At 36.8% G+C, this 17,027-nt stretch overlaps 2 protein-coding genes across 2 annotated transcripts in view; both read right to left on the reverse strand.

Moving 5' to 3' along the window:
• On the reverse strand, positions 3,291–9,442 carry LOC109223271 (protein ABHD18). The gene is made up of 5 exons (XM_019387513.1): positions 8,621–9,442; positions 6,684–6,768; positions 6,408–6,577; positions 5,443–5,717; positions 3,291–3,723 (listed from the first exon to the last, which is right to left on the reverse strand). The coding sequence occupies exons 1-5, from the start codon at positions 8,994–8,996 to the stop codon at positions 3,547–3,549; spliced, it is 1,083 nt and encodes a 360-aa protein (XP_019243058.1). The 5' UTR covers positions 8,997–9,442; the 3' UTR covers positions 3,291–3,546.
• LOC109224161 (RNA-directed DNA polymerase homolog) overlaps positions 14,076–17,027 on the reverse strand; it is a 13,489-nt gene continuing 10,537 nt past the window's right edge. Inside the window, exons 2-4 of the mRNA XM_019388747.1 lie at positions 16,001–16,091; positions 15,824–15,912; positions 14,076–14,219 (exon numbers count right to left, since the gene is read on the reverse strand). Of these exons, the coding sequence (XP_019244292.1) occupies positions 14,076–14,219; positions 15,824–15,912; positions 16,001–16,091 (324 nt within the window). The remainder of the gene's footprint in view (positions 14,220–15,823; positions 15,913–16,000; positions 16,092–17,027) is intronic.

Here is a 17,027-nt window from a genome sequence, read left to right on the forward strand (position 1 = left end):
GAAGATAAATGCGTATAAGAAAAAGTTTTGGCGGCTAAATTCATGGCCATGATTACCTCGATAACCAAGAAAAGGTATGCTTAATCGTGGGATGATGCGTGTTCGGGGCATTAAGTTCGGAGAGACGTGCGTCTAATCAACCGTCAAAAGCCTTCAGAAAGAATCATAGCAATTCTCGCCAAAAGAATGTTTCTACCAACTTCCCGGTGACACAAAGTTATGTCACCGGAAAGCAGGGGGACTATCTGTATAGGGTAAAATATACAATGCTACGTGGCCGCTCAAAAGGACACGTGGAACCTAAGGTGGGGGATGACCAGAACCGAAGGCAATTGTCCCATCTGTCACCAGAGAGAATAACGCTCATGAGGATGCAATGAATACACTTTGCCCGGTAGCATTTAGTGGAGAATATTCCACAGCATTAAGTACTATTGCCCGTTACAAGGAATTTGGCATTTATACTCACCGTTACATCTTCATCAATGACCCTCATAATTGACATTAAATAGAGGCACGATCCTAGGACTTCCTTCCCTAGACGTAGCTATAAATAGTGAGCTCAGTTATCATTGTAAAGGACACGAATTATCTGACAAACTTACGTTATATTCAATCCAAAGATTAATACAATTTTATCTTCTTGCTTTTTGATTTCATTGTTGTTGTGCCAGGAAGCCCTGCTCCTGGTACCACTGTTTCTGCTATTTTGTCTCCATCTCAAGGCTAAGTGTTGCATATTTCTTCAATTATCTTATTATTTCAGGATCAAATTAGTTCACTTGTCTAAAATTCACATATAAATTCAACTGTACCGATTTATTGGTAAACAAACTCTTGTAATGATTCTCCAATTTGAGAACAAAGAGTTCCACATTCAATTCTTTAAATAAATCTCCAATGCCTCAAATTTTAACTACGTTGCCATGCATAACTAAGTTTTACTTCTTTATTTTGCTCTAAATTTCATCTTCAAAGTACCTACATTATTCATTAACACCCAAAATAAATATAAAGCTCATATTCAAGCTAAGTTGGGCATATGCAATATCAAATATAACCAAAAAGCGATAAAAATGCGAGTAAATTAATGTCGAAACATATAAAAATATGTCCAATATCACCACCCGAAACTCAAACCTTTGTTCATTCTCGAACAAAACACAATTATAATAGATGAAACAAAATTAAGCTCCTACCAATCAAATCACACTATACCTATGACTATGGTTGATTCAATAATTAAGCTTTAGCATATTCATTCAACACACACTTCCCTTTACTAATGCCATACTTCAAAATATTCACGACAAAGATCACATGCTCATAACAATCTTAACCTCAAAAACCGACTCGGCGTCACAATGCACTCATGACATGAACACCCACATCATAGAGAAGTCTAATAACGTTACCTATCCCTCGTGAAACCATGTGCTCTCAATAAGAACAAGAGAGTAAATTGAATCCACACATTCGAATCAAATGCCCAAATATATTTTAAGGACTCACATATATCAAAGAAATAAATGCTCACTCTCACAAAGAAGTCACCTGCATGCACTTGGTCCATAGTCTTGCCCTAATGTAAACCTTTACTAATGTAGGCTCGTTCGATTTAAAATCAATTAGGACTTTTTCATGGTTGTAATGTGGGTTAAGGAACGGGTATGATATATTTCGGAATAGTGGCTAACCCTCCTAAGCACTTTAACATATCACATATGTTATACCTCCACCGGCTATCTTTAGTTTAAGCGGTTGGATGTGCAGCTATTTTGTCTTAGTTTAACTTGTCATAAACTTTAATAAAGAAGGAAAGACTTTTGATATATGTGGTCTTAAATAAGCCATAGCATTGCGTGGTTGTAAAACTTTTGAAATTGGGGTCTGAAATATATCGTTGTGTGACTATAAATGCTTCTTATTAAGGAAATATTGAAAGGTGCCGATCTTTTTTATTGATACGACGTCCATAAGTATTTCTCGAAATTCCGCGAGGTCCTTGGCAACAGAATCCGTCACCTTGGCAGCAGAATCCTTCATCTCCCTAATGGATGAAAGATCTTTGGATAAAAGCACCACTGAAACAACTCAATTAACACACCCAAATTGACTGATAGTATGGATTCAACCAAATGGAATTACAATAGCCAAAATAGCAATGGAATAGTGGAAGATAAGTGAAAGGGAAAACAGAGAGGGGATGAGGAGAGAATGCAGAGAATGATAGATGAGAAAGCAGAAACTTAGTGCAACCAAAATAGCCTAATTCTTTTATGTCCATGACAACTACTTAAAACCAATTCCACTATATTCACATGCTATCCACACACGCCTTGCCCTTCACGTAACAAAATCAACGAGCCTTCTCCTTCGCAGCTGAGTGTCATTATTGTTATGTACCTATTTTCTTTGTGATTTTGTGGTTAGCCTTTGAGTGCACGAACCTTTTATTGAGTAATATGGGGGTGTTCATCGGTCAGTACGGTAGGGTATTTAGATATTTCGGTTCGGTATTTTCGGTATTCGGTTCTTAAAATGCTATACCAATACCCTACCTAATTAAATTCGTATGGTTCGGTTTTTCTCTTTTCGATTTTTATTCGGTTCGATAACTTCGGTTTATTCAATTTGAATACTAACTATAATATTCTTAATTTAAGTACTCAAATGTACACAACTAAAACCAACAAATAGTAACCCAGAGAGAGAAAATTTTAAATAAAGGAATAAATTTGATCATTAGAAATATTTGTTACTTGCTTAGAGTTAATTGATGAACTTAGAGAATAAAGGAAAATAAAAGTTTAGATTTTTTATATTTATGTTATAATTAATAATATGTATTGTGTAATATAATATATATTTTGGTACGGTATCAGAATTTCGGTATTTTATTTTAAATTACTAAATATCATACCTAATACCAATTTTCTTTTAAAAAAAAAAAACTTAAACCAAATACCATACCGAATACCAAAATTTTCGATTCCGGCATGGTAATTTGGTATTTACCAAATTATGCACAGCCCTAGAGTAACATCTCAAAGTAAGCTGTAGAAAATATTTATTGAGTACACTGTAAATATTTTCAATATAAAACCGGCCAAGTTTTCACTTTAATATGTAATTATGTAGAAAATATTCACAGGAAAATATTGCACATACTCGCAGGACAATTTATGCTTAAAACAGATGACTTAACTTTTTTAATAAAGCTAACAGTTTTTGCCTAGATGGAGTGCACTAACCTTTTCTGATAATAAATTTGGGTGCAAAGTAACATATCAGGAAAAAAAAGAAGATGAATTTAAACAATAATTCCATTATTTTTGAACAGCTAGAAAGAAAGACTGTACTTTAAAATAATACAACAACAGAAAGAGAAGTAAAGGATGAATGCTTCCAGCACTCTTTTTTCATTTTCCACCAAATGCTTTGAAAATATCAGCTGTGGTCCAGTGTATCAAGTTTTGTGAGAATTAGTGGATGAGAGGATGGAACACCTAATAATTACATGTGTTTTTCACAACTATGGAAATGTCACAAAGGTGACTCCTTCCATTCTAGTCTGTCAAGTCCATCAACTATTGCCCTGCGGAATGCACCATTGTGGAGAAGGAAAGACGATACGTGTCCTCCTCTAACCCATCGAACTTCTGAGCCAGGCCAAGCTTTTTCAAGCTGTAGCACCGAGTGCTTTGGAATATAGCCATCATCCTGAAATAAGAAGGGTTAATGATATTCCATGTGGTTAAGAACCCTACAAGCAAGAAACTAAAAGAGAGCTATCCGCAACATTTTGATAAAGCAACGAAAGTGTGCATGCTTTGCTCTCGTACGTAAAAGTTTACTGGATGTTACACATAAACTTCCAGCAGTAGGTTTACATGTATTAAACAACTTCAGTTTTCTTTTCTTCTCTTCTCTTTTTCAACTATTATATGGCTTATGTAATCAGCTCTGCATTACCTCCAAAGTTTCCTTCCTAAATCTATTAGTTGTCAGGTAAGTTTTTTTTCTGGACAAGATAACGTAAAGGATTAACGATCCACGGTTTTCATATCTGTTCTTCAGTCAGAGCAGTGTGTGTGATTAATGTCATAATAACAAATTTAGAGTGGCATCCTAGATACACTTTTCTGCTTCATAGGGCACAGCTCTTTCAAGATAGGAAAGCAGTTCTAGACTTGTAACATTATGCCCTCCACATGCAATCGAGGAAACAAGGGCTCAACGGGCTTTCCCAACATGGCAAGCACCACCGCACAACACCACAAAATCAAATGATTAGTGAGTCCAAGCTAAAATTGTGTGCATGGATAGTGGTTTAAAGCAAAAGCCGGTAAGGTAGTTCGGGAAGGAGCCATATGAGATGGAAGTCTCAACTGTTGCATATGGAGCATTAATGAAACACCACAATTCATCTTTTCTTTGGGCCATCTTAGACTCTACCATTATCATATGCTAAGTTGCTCGGACTCTTCACTTTTGGTGCCGCACCCGTGTCGACATGACGTGGGTGTGGGATCCGTACCGGATCTGGTCAACCGATTTTGGGTACTTTGACCAAAATCGACGGAAAAATTCGGGATAGATACAATGATTTTTGTAAGCAAAACAAAAGTTAGGGTAAGATTGAAGAAAATGGAATACCGTGGATATAGAAATTTCTATGTTAGTCCTTTTCCTTTTATCGCTTTCTCGGATTCTCCTCTTGATCAATATAATCTTTCCTTCTCAGAATCCCTCGTAAGTTTTCCACACAATGTCTCATAATTTAGATGTATTTTTATAACTCTATTTTTAGATATTTGAATTATTTTTAGCCAAATCCTCACCCGCATCTATACTTGGATCCATACCCCCAAATCTTAAATTTTTGATCATGACGGATCTGACCTCTAGATCCGCACCCGTATCGGACACCCGCACCCGAGTCCGAGCAACTTAGATCATGGGGTATAGTGTTCAAGGCAAAGAAAGATCAAGGCAACATATTAGGAGTACATTCTTTCTTTACATTAAGAAAAGTCAAAAACTGTCACTATCCGGAAACAAGCTGATATATTTTCTAGATCAAACTGTTGTGCAGAAAAAAATTAAGGTACTAAAAAACAACTCCGCCACCACCACTCAGACAAATGGAACAATGTGGATTAAAAAAAATAATTAGTTCAATATTAGTTCTGCTAAAATTTCAAAACCAAGTCGGTACTTTTGCTACTAAATACGGATTAGTTTGGTCACCAACATGAGATAAATAAGTATCGAATAGACATTTTATTGCCAGGAATAAACATGCTTGATATGGAATATGCATTAGTTGGAGTCATGAGGAGAAACCAAAATGCTTCCAGACCCTCTCAAGTAAAATATACCATGCAAAAAGTAAGATCTACCACTACCGATAAAAAAAAAGTGAGATTCAGCACTTACTGTGGCAGCAACAAATATTACAGCATTGGGATTTTTTGGGATTGGAAACCGTGTAACATCTGTAAGAGACAACACATTTCGCATCCGCTCTCTCACTTCCTCAAGTGTCATAGCAGCCTCCTGCACGGCAAGATCATCTCTCAGTGCTTCCCATGCAGTGGCATGTTTTAACACCCCTTCACAGAATGCCACAACAGCAGAATGTGGAGACAAAAAGGGAAGTGTAGCAATAGGTGTGGGGTGCAATGCTCCAACCATAGCAGCATGTACTCCTCCTAGATATCATCAAATAAACCAAAATTTTTGGCGAAAGAAAAAATTCTTATAAAGACGTGAAGTTTATGCATGCTCTGAACCATATGTATTAGCAAGTACTTTATACACGTGCACAATGGTCAGATACACATGTTGATATCCCATCTGTAATCTCTTTTATCAGATAATAGTGTAGATCTAAAAGTAGAGGAACCCTGAAAAACATGAGGAGAAAGGCAGAAGATTATACACCTTTGTTTTTATCATTAACAGAAGGTCATACAGCATAACATGCAATTACCCAAAAACAGGTTCTTTCTTACTCTTCCTCCAATGATTGCATCGCCCACTCTACCCGTCTCCTCAACAACAACTCTCTCTGCCAGCTTTAATTTACCAAGTATCTTTAAATTTTTTCCCAGCATACACAAAGTTCTAGACTTTTTCTACTAGGATCAGTTTCAACTGTTCGAAATCATTGCATATACTAACCATTAATCACTCTTTCGCAATAGATGCACACGTAAAATTCAATCCACTAGAGATTCGTTCTTATCTATCTCCACACCATCACACACACTAAACCAAGATAATATTTTTCAAACTGGATCGACAAGTCAATCTAGGTTGAGTATTTCAACGGCCCAAATAATCCATTCATCTTTAAATGCATAGAAAGCTACAATTTTCAATTGAGGATTATGCCTTACCCATGCTAAGTCCACATATACCCATCTTTCCAAAACCCGCTTCACAGTCCAGCCAATGTAAAAGACTTCGGGCTTCTTCAATAGTGGCTCGTCCTAGTAGCAGCAGGTCACTAACACATAAGAGCTTTGACCCACGCTGCAGCAATGGACGTCTTTTTCCATAGAAAGGGCTGCAGAACATTGAAGGGCCATCAGAACAAGAGGAACTCTATACTCAAAGAACAAAAAAGAAAAAGAAAGAAAACTAAGACATTACTCAGTGAAATTAATTGTTACCTCTCAAGCACCATAGTTGCTATATTTTCCTTCAGCAATGGACCGCCAAGACGCAATCTTCGCTCAAAACTATGATCTCCAGTACCTGCAGAAGGAAAACTTAAAAATAAGAACTCAACATTGTAAAATGTGAAGGCGGAGTTGGGTAGGAGAGTGATATCATCATAAATGCATTTAGAACAGTTCTGAATATGTAAGACAAAGGTAAACACTTTGTTCATTTCTTCTCTTTTTCTTATTTAAATTAAATAATTTTTGCATAGTTGTGATTCATCTGTTTGCCAGCAGCTTTTGCTTCTCTTTGAAATGCATCTAACCAGTCGATGATAAAGAAAGGAGTATTATTACATTCTAGTAGGACTATATCACTATATTATGACAAAGAAAAGGACAAAAGTAATTTCTTTAACTGAAAATTGTTTTAGAAAACTATGTCAAGTTTTGCCTCACCACACAAGGGTTTGTTTAAATCTCAAAAGATGGCAGTTCTTGTATCTGTACAAAAAGCTGGTATTATTTAGAAAATGATTGCGGTTAACTTCTTTAGAGATAAATATATGCATTAAGACCGTAAACATCCGATCAACATATTTTCTCTATGAACTCCAAATACAATTATTGAGATCGATATTAAACCATGAGAAGATTATTCCCGTTCACAGTAGATCTAGGACAAGGACTACATTTTACTTCTTTTTAACATACTTTTCCTCATCTCATATTAGCTTATAGATGACATGTTCTAAACCCCTTTGGCACAATTTCTAGGCAAAAGAATGACTCTCAACTCGCCAGTACTGTACTGCCCATTTTTCAAAAGGATTGCAACCCAAAGGTGCCAAGGTAATTAATAAATATTGTAAACATATAAAACTTCACATATCAACATGATACTGATACATATAAGAAAAAGTTGTGTTACTAAGCACCCATAAGGACCATTAAGAAAATGTTAAGTAGCGTGCAAACTAGTGGCAGAAGAGTTGGATATGACACGTGTTATGGGTATAAGCTAGGCGTGACCTACTGAAGTCTAAACAGGTATCATGATCCTCAATGACCATAGTTCACCAGCTCCTGATCATTCTTATGCCGGCCCACAATAGTTGCAGCTTTCAATCACAAGTAGACCCTCGGAAAGGATGGTGGCTAACAATTACATTGGCAGTTTTCTTGTCATCCATGGGCAGATGAACTTAATAAAAAAAAATGTTCTCTCAAAGTTTTGTCGTCTAAAGACCAGGATTGAAAGACACAACCGCCAAAAGTAGAAAACAAGAGAAAAGAAAAGGCAAGAATTTATCTCGTTAATCCACCTTAAAAAATTTTGTCTTCAACCAGGTTGATGATTATGAACATCACCGGTCATCCCCTCAAATATTACACACTTTAACTTGAATATATATTAGACGACACTGAAACACCTAGCTTCCCTCGTTTAGGGGCAGCCCGGTGCACTAAGCTCCCACTATGTACGGGGTCGGGAAGGGTCGGACCACAAGGGTCTATTGTATAGAGTCTAACCATGCATTTCTGCAAGAGACTGTTTCCACGGGTCAAACCCGTGACCTCCTGGTCACAGGGCAACAACTTTACCAGTTACGCCAAAGCTCCCCTTCCTAGCTTCCCTCATATAAATAGCACAAATAGATAGAAAACCGAAATCAAACTGCTCCTCCCTACTATTTGAGTATCAATCTACTACAGAACCCAACTCTAAAGATCAGCATTAATCTCAAAACCTGCAGCTAGACTAGTCTAACAGGCAGTAACAGCAAGTAGTATATCAATTAATCGATCAAATACACCTCAATCCCAAACTAGTTGGCATCCGCAACAGCAAGCACATAATACATAAAATCTAAAAAGCTTAAAGACAACAAGATTGAAACTAAATAAGGGAAGATGCCAGAAAAGGAATAGCATATGCATATTACCAGCAAGATGAACAACACAGGCCATCTTATGAGGCGGCGTCGATTTGGGGGAAAGGAAAGCAACCCTTGCCATATGACTCTCAGGAGGCAATGCACTAAGCAGCTGCTCATCACAAGGAGTTCTAAAAATCCCTTCTCTCAAAGTAGCTGATTGAGATTCCCAAACAGTTTTCCAAACAGGTTGCACCAATGTAGGAGGCCAATTCTGTCCTTCAACTTCAGGGAATAATTGCTTAATCATTCTCTCTAACAGCACAAGCTTCGTACCTCCCCATCCTCTAGAAAAGAATGGTGGGCTTATTTTTGTTCTATGCAATAACGCACCATACACATGGTCCAATACATAATGGAGCATTCCAAGATTCACTGTCACCATCTTTTTATTTTCCTTCTAAAAAATACACAATTTTTCTAATCAATCTGAGCCAAACCCAGATTAGAAAACACAGATTTCAGCTAAAAGGTATCAATTCTATAGAGCTTTATAAATCGAATTACGTGTTCTTTGCACAATAATTAAAATCCACAGTAAGCCCTATATCCCAATGAGATCCAAACTCCAGGAAAAATGTAATTTCACCTAAGAGAGATGCGTGTAAAAGAAAAACTCATAGGTGAAAAGCTAAAAGAATGAACCATTGAACCAATTAACATTGCGATAGAGATAAAACGAAAATTATAGAGGGAAGAAAAGGCTATGTCAGGGGAAATTCAAGAACGGTGATAAGAGAAAAACAGAGAAAGAGCATTGGGATTTCTGGAAGGAGAAGAAGAAAAACTATGGGCGGAGAAGAAAACGGTGTGACTTTGAAATTTTGGATTACTTTAATGTACTGAAGAAGGCCCCCATATTGCCACCTTAGAGGATCCCATAACATTGGAATTTTGCATTTTTACTCCCCAAAATAGGGACATATTCTCATTTTGGTTCTTATAATATTTGATTAATCATGATTAACTTTTAATTAATTAATATGTGCACTTTTGATCCTTCTACTCGTCAATTTTATTTAACGAATCACTAACTTGCCAAGAAAATTTGTTATTTCTTTAGTATCCACATAGATTTTAGGGAAAATATTATTTTCCACTATTATTTTCAATCTCCGCAGTAGTCTTCCGTATATACTTCAAACCTTAGAGTTTTCTAACAAAGAACCGTTTGTATTGAGATTAAAGCTCCCTTTGATATTTACAATGCATACTCTCCTCTTTTTTTTCGGTTTCCCACCCAATGTTCGGTACCCGCATTGAAGCCCGACTATATCCGAAGGATTTTTCCATACCCAGGCTCGAACTCGAGACCTCTGGTTAAGGAAGGAACAGTCTCATCCACTACACCACATCCTTTGGTGGTGCATACTCTCCTATGCTTATTGCTAGCTAGTAAAAAATATTCTGTAGTTCTCATAATAGTATTAGTAGCAAAAGGGAAAAGGTTGAATCTGCTAAGCCAACTATTACAAGAACTAAAATCAGGATTTAACAATAACTAAGGGATCAAAAGTGCAATTATCAGTTTTTTCTTGTTTTGTGCAATGAGGTTGACTATGGGCCAAAGAAAGAAAGTGGAGGATAAGATCTGAGCTGTTCAACCCCTTAATTATATTTTTTAATTGAAATTGATACCACTTTTTTGGTTAAAATAAAGTTTAGGTATAATTGCCAACCTTAAACAACAAGGATTAATTGCTTATTGAGTTGGTGATTTGGATTTTGGAGTTTAAATTGGGAATTTAATGGAATAATTCTTGATTAATGTACATCTCATCATTTGCTTGAAAACACATAAACATTTAGTTCGGGGTACCATTTGATTAAAGTTTAATCTGTGTGTAGTATTTATTTATCTTCTCATTATTATCCCTTGGGAAACTGAATGCAGTTTTTACGGATACTTCTCATAACGTAAAGTTAAAAAAGAAGTATTTTAAAAGATAAAGGAGGCATAGCTATCAGACATTTTAAAATAATTTTAACTATTAAAAAATAATATAGAAGCATAATTCTTAGAACTTTTATTTAAACTAGAATTAGAACCCCCACGATATGTAAATAATATTAAGAAATATTAATCATAATAAATTGTGATCTAGCTTATTTGAACACATTAGATCATATTATTTTAACGAAATCCTAATTGAATTTTGTTTCTTAATGCAATGTGCTCAATAAGAAAAACTTATGAAATTAAAGGAAACAAATCACAATCATCTAATAATTTTGGATGAAACTTAAATTTCACAATTAAATAATTTTAATACAAACAACCTGAAAATAAAATATGATTCAAAAAAATAAGAATACTTTATAATTTATTTTTTTAAGTAAATATATTTTATTTACCAAGTAATCTGTACAATGCATAACAAAAGAACAACATAACCTGGACAAAGGCCCAAGGTCTGCCACTCCCTCTCTACCATCTTCTATGTCAAATTTATCATATAACAGTATACATTCTAATTTCAATTGTTATTTGTTCATCATCATCATGAAAATCTTTATTTTTTTTCTACTTGTTACTCTGAAATATCATAAAATTATTCATTTATAAGCACCACTACTAGAAATTCGGAAAAAAACGACCACAAAAAACAACCAGTGTTGGTCGCTTATTGGCCAAAAAGCGATCAAACGTGCCCGGTCGATATTAAGCTGGTCCCTTTACCTTAGGGACCAAAGTTGGACTTTGGTCTCTAAAGTCAAAGGACCAAATATTCCGGTAAAGACACTGGCGACCAACTTTGGTCGCTATATTATTTTAATATTATAAATTTTGCGACCAAAGTTGGTCACATTTCTGTAAATTTCATTTTTTTTTATTTATTATTAATTATAAAGTAGCGACCAACTTTGGTCTGCATACGAAATATTATATTTTAAAATCTGGAAAATTGCGACCAAAGTTGGTCGCTATACTATAAATTTTTTAATTATTTTTTTTAATAAGCGACCAAAGTTGGTCGCTAAATACATGAATTAATTTTTTTATTTATTAATAAGCGACCAACCCTGGTCGCCATATTTCCAGAAATTGTTAATTTTCTGGTAAATAGCGATCAATCTTGGTCGCTTTTTGGGAAATCTGGGTTAAATAGCGACCAACCTTGGTCGCTATGTTGGTCGCTATTTCACAAAAAATTGTTTTTTTTTTAATAGAAAGCGACCAAATAGCGACCAAAGTTGGTCGCTTTTCTTGGTATATTGCTGGCAGGAACTGCCTCTTTTGGCAGCTACACCACCTGCCAGCTTACCAAAATTCCTAAATAGGCAAATATGCCAACAACAAGCAACAACAACAACAAGCAACAACAACAACAACAACAACAACAATTATAACGAACAAAGTATAAAGTTCAATAGAACTTTATACTTTAAGCTAATTAGCAAACTAATAAGTTAATGTTATTACAGAACCATTCGAAAACCAATTGTATTTGTCTAGCATAAACTAATAAGTTCAAAGTTTGTTCTCTACATCATTATCATCACCGTGTGATGAACTTTCTTCACCATGACGGTATCTAGAATGGGCTATTTGTCGATGATGGGAAGAATGACCACGGGGAGGACGGGAGGAATGAGCATGGGGAAGGCGAGCCTCTGGCGATGACTCACGAGACCGGGGAATTGGAAAATTGCCAGAAGCTAGGAGAGTTTTGATCTGCTCTTGCATGCCCTTGCACTGAGCTTGCATGCCAGAGTACTGCATATCTCTAAGCCTTTCTCTCTCCTTGGCGGCTTCTAGCTCGGATGTGAGCTTTGCCACAGTCTCCCGCATAGAAGAGAGGCTCTCCCCATCAAGTTGCTCGGCTTGGGAGGAAGTCCCTATTCCTTGCATTCCACACTTATAGCGATGGAATTTCTTATTAGGAAGCCCGTATACCTTTCCCCCCTTTTGGACCGCCAGCAGCCTGCGTCCACATTCTCTCAGCATCCTCGTCCGATAGTTGGATTGGCGCGCCAGACTCATTAGGTGGCTGACTGCGTATGAATTGCTCCACTTCAGCTGTGAAACGACCCTATAAGAAAAATAACATTGAATTACTATTTCAAAATTTATATAAAAGTAAATCAAAATTCTTAATGAAAAGTGAAAACTTACATGTACAGTCGAGGCTCGGCCCTCGACCCACCTTTCTTGGTCCGTCTCTTTCTTCTTCTTCACAATATGAGTCTCCTTGAAGAGCTCATCTTGGTTCATCGGACGCCCCAACTTTTTTTCCTGAAAACTCATAAATTTTAGTTAATAAACAGAATACATATACTAAGAAAATTAAAGTAAATTAAGCAATTACGTACCATTCTTCGTTTTATCGTCCCTAGGCTGACCGCACCTCCAGTGTGCAAGGATCCTCCCTTCTCAGATGCCCGGGCTTTCTTTCCTTTTTCGCTCTTCTCTAAGAACTCTGCTGTAAGCCATTGCCTTTGCAAATCATCCCATAAATCCTGAAGCATCCAGCCAGGCTTCTGGTTCAACTGCCTAGCTTTGGAGAAACAATGGGACAACCGCTTTCGAGCTTTGAGATGGAAGTTTGCAGCCACTTCCGCGCTATAGCGGTGTTCCCATACACACTTGCTCTGTATTTCAAAAGTCAAGTATTATATGGAAATATCATATTTAGATGGAAATATCATAAAATCTATATTCGATATATTATACTTAGCTTTTATTAGCTAATAATTATTCAAAAGTTAAGTGCATTAACTGCTTATAATATAATATTAGCTAAAAGCTAATAAATGATTATACTGCTTCAAAGAATATTTATACCTTAAATTGATTGAAGATTGCCTCCTTGAGAGCGAATGGGAATTCACTCCAAGTCGCATAAGGACCATCATAAAGCTTTCTGGTGGCTTTGGTGATGATCCTTGTAGTAACATTACTAGGGATGAACCTGCAATTTTATTAAAAAAAACACATTAATATCTTAGTAAAACTGTACTAAACAAAAAAAGTTAAAATAACAAATAACTCTTACCCGTCACCCTCAGGGACTATGATGATCCTGCCATATTCATCATAATGCACCTCCTCGTCATTAGCAGCATCATTGTCCGAAGCATGTACATCGGAGACATGTGTGGAAGGTGTAGGGGGGTCAGAGCTAGTATCTCGCAGGCGAAGGCCTGCAATAGATGGATTCCCAGATGAACATGGCTGCGAGCCCTGGGACTGCGAGCTATGTGAGTGCGACACAGCTGTATGGGCCGCAAGTGGATAAGACACAGATAGCTGTGACCCGAGTGGCTGTGACACGGATGGCTGTGATCCATGTGGATGTGACATGGATCGATGCGATCCATGAGTTGTTGATGGATGCGATCTATGTGGATGTGAGACAGGTGGAATGTATGTAGGTCGTACAGTCCTATGGCCCTGTGAAGAAAGACCTGGCGTCTGCACGAAGGTGTAGGGCTGGACATGCGCTGGCAGCTCGGAATAGCCCTAGGGTGGAGGCACAGGCACAGGCATCTGTGAAGAGGCAGGAACGGATTGAGTAGTACCTTCTACCCTCCTCTTTTGTTTCCTAGGCTTTTCTCTACCCCGAGAACCAGTAGGATCACTGTTACCTCGACCCTTGCCTGACATCTGCATGACATAATACAAAGTTAGATTGAAACATATAAAGAAACTAGCTATAACATGAGTTATTAAAGAAACCAACTTTTTAAAGCTGATCGACGTATAGTTCCTCCTCCGAGAATTCTTCTCCTCACTAGTTTGAGCTTCATCAGTTGATTCTTCTTCCTCGTTTTCTATAATTCTTACTTCATCCATATCAACTTCTTCCAATATGTGTTCAGGATGTTCCAAAGCATTTTCTAAAACTTCGTCCGCTATTTGGTGAACACTGGAGATATCGTTTTGATATGCAACATCTAACACATTCTCGACTTCTACCCTACCTACAGGCTTAGTTTATATTACAACCCACCAATCAGCCTTATTTCGCCGCAATGGATAAGGAGCATAATACACTTGCCTAACATTATGTGCAATTATGAAAGAATCATAGCGATCATACTCTCTCGTATGATTAACCTCAATTATGTTGTATTGATTGTGTACTCTTGTACCTCTTGTTGGATGTGGGTCAAACCACTTGCATCTAAAGAGTATCAATTTCTTATTTGTCCAACCTGTATATTCTAGTTCTATTATTTCTTTGAGCTCACCATAATAATCAATATCTCCATCTTGGTTGCCATCACCACCTTGAACCCACACCCCACTGTTGTTGCTATTTTAATTTTTAGAGCAATCCTCTGTATGAAACTTATAACCATTCACAACGTACTTAGACATGGTTGTGACCTCAGCCCCAGGTCCCCAAGATACATCTTTCAAAAATTGATTTACACCATTATTTGGATCATTTACCTACAAATCGTTAAATAAATTCATAAGTTAGCATTGTGAGCACGTGATTTTTGTCCTAAGCAAATTAATTCCAAAAGTTTCAAATAATTGATTTCTTTATTATTTTATAATTTTTGTGAATTTTTGTTAAATCTTTGTGTTAATTGGTTGCATTTTTATTCATATGAAAATACAAAAAGTATGCATTTGCATCTAGGGATTTAATTTCATAATTTTAGGATTAATTAGGTATTAATTAGTTTTAGAACAAAATTTAAAGAAAATTGCAAAAAAATAGTTTCTTTGCATTTTTTTTAATTTAATTGTTGCATTTATCTTTAAATAGAGTTTTAAATAATTTTAGGAGTTGAATAGTTTAATTAGGTCTTTGTTTTGTTTTAGCATTTTATAAAATCGAAAAAAAAATAAAATAATAAATAAATACAAAAGGAAACAAAAGAAAAGAGTAAAAATAAAATAAAAGAATGGTCTTGATAAAAGACCAAATTTTGGGGCCAAAATCTAATTTTAAGCCCAAAAGTCACTAAAATTCCACAGCCCCAAGCCAAACCCCAAAGAACCAGCCCAATCTTGCCCAAAACTAGCCCAATTGCCCGGTCCAAACCCCACGTCTTTGAAGTTCTCGAAACGACGTAGTATAGGGGGAAACTACGTCGTTTTGAGTTAATTTGTGACCAGTTAATCTTGGCCCTTCGTTTACCTCATCCAAAGGCTTCAATCACTTCCCCCCATTTAATTAAACGTGTCCGAATGGCATAGTATTAACCTAGTACCCCCAGTGTTATGTCGTCTCCTTCACTTTCATATCTTACCACCGCCGCCGCCACCGGAAATCGCCATGCGGCGGTGTTTGATCTCCAAACCTTGCCAAAATCGCAACAGATACTCTCCTCAATCCCCTCTTCACAAATATCCACTTCTTACACCTCAAATCCAACTAGAATTCCACTAATTCCAGATCAGAAATCCCAAACCCTAGCGCCGCCCACTTTCTCCGGTGGCGGCGCTGACCCCAAAACCACCAAAATGATACCCCAGAGTCTCCTTGACCCTTTCTTCCCTAGCCTGCGTCCCTTTTTCCTTCAAATTTTACCAGAGCATCTCAAGACTTAAACCCGAGATTGACCCTTCAAAAGATCCAAGTCAGGTTCCATCAGGTCAGGTTTATAGCTTCGAAGCTGGGACTCGACAAAATTAACGTCGGCAGAAGATTGACATTAGCCGGGTCTCCTGCAAGGTCTTAAGCTCTGATGTGGTAGGTTTTCTTCCTCTCCTGTATATTCCTTTCTTTGATTGTTCCATCATCCTCCTCGTTACTTCTTTAACCTAATTGTTTAAATTCATTCATGTTGAAACCCGTTTAGTTCAACTTATTCTTCATCCATTCTAGTTTCTTCTTCTTTGTGAGAATTTGATTTTCAGACGTCATAATTCACTGTCTCTCTTCTGTTTGTTCTTCTATTTAAGTCACCTGTTTAATTAGGCCCACAATTTAGTTGATTGCATATTAATTAGTTCATTTGTTTTTGTTATGTTAACTGCATCTTTTGGGGGTTTTGGGCCCTTTTTTTTTCTTGTGGAATTCTTGGGTCAGTCTTAGTTTAAGATTCTCTGTCCATCTTTAATTGGCTTCTGAGAATCGAAAGCCCAAGCAGAAGTTAATTTGGGCTTATTGACCCATTGGTTTGGGTCAGTTGACCCGGGCTTGTGTGGTAGGTAATTTTCAGGGGGTCTTAAGGGTGTATTAGGTAGTTTAAGTTAGGAAATTTTGTAGTAACTGAAATAGAAGCCCCTAGAAGCTTCTAGCGTGGGGTTTGAATGTCAATTTCTGGTTTTTGGGTAGTATAACTTGAGTGACAAGCCAAGATTTTAGGGACTTTTAAGCAAAAGCTAAATTAAAAAGGACCTAAAGGGGGCAAAAAAATAAATGTGCAAGGATGCCCTAATGGCTTGCCTATAAAGGCATGCTATTCTTGCCTTGCAAAGGGGGAGAGGTTCGGAGATCTGAAAATTCTA

The sequence above is a fragment of the Nicotiana attenuata genome, chromosome 3 (genome assembly GCF_001879085.1).
Source record: "Nicotiana attenuata strain UT chromosome 3, NIATTr2, whole genome shotgun sequence".
In the NCBI taxonomy this organism is placed as follows: domain Eukaryota; kingdom Viridiplantae; phylum Streptophyta; class Magnoliopsida; order Solanales; family Solanaceae; genus Nicotiana; species Nicotiana attenuata.

Excerpts from the sequence above, each read along its gene's own strand:
- LOC109223271 (XM_019387513.1), bottom strand. The coding sequence starts at position 8,996 with ATGGTGACAGTGAATCTTGGAATGCTCCATTATGTATTGGACCATGTG. Across the intron at positions 5,718-6,407 it reads TATATGTGGACTTAGCATGG|GAGGAGTACATGCTGCTATG; the intron begins GTAAGGCATAAT and ends GATGATATCTAG. Across the intron at positions 3,724-5,442 it reads TAATATTTGTTGCTGCCACA|GATGATGGCTATATTCCAAA; the intron begins GTAAGTGCTGAA and ends TTCTTATTTCAG.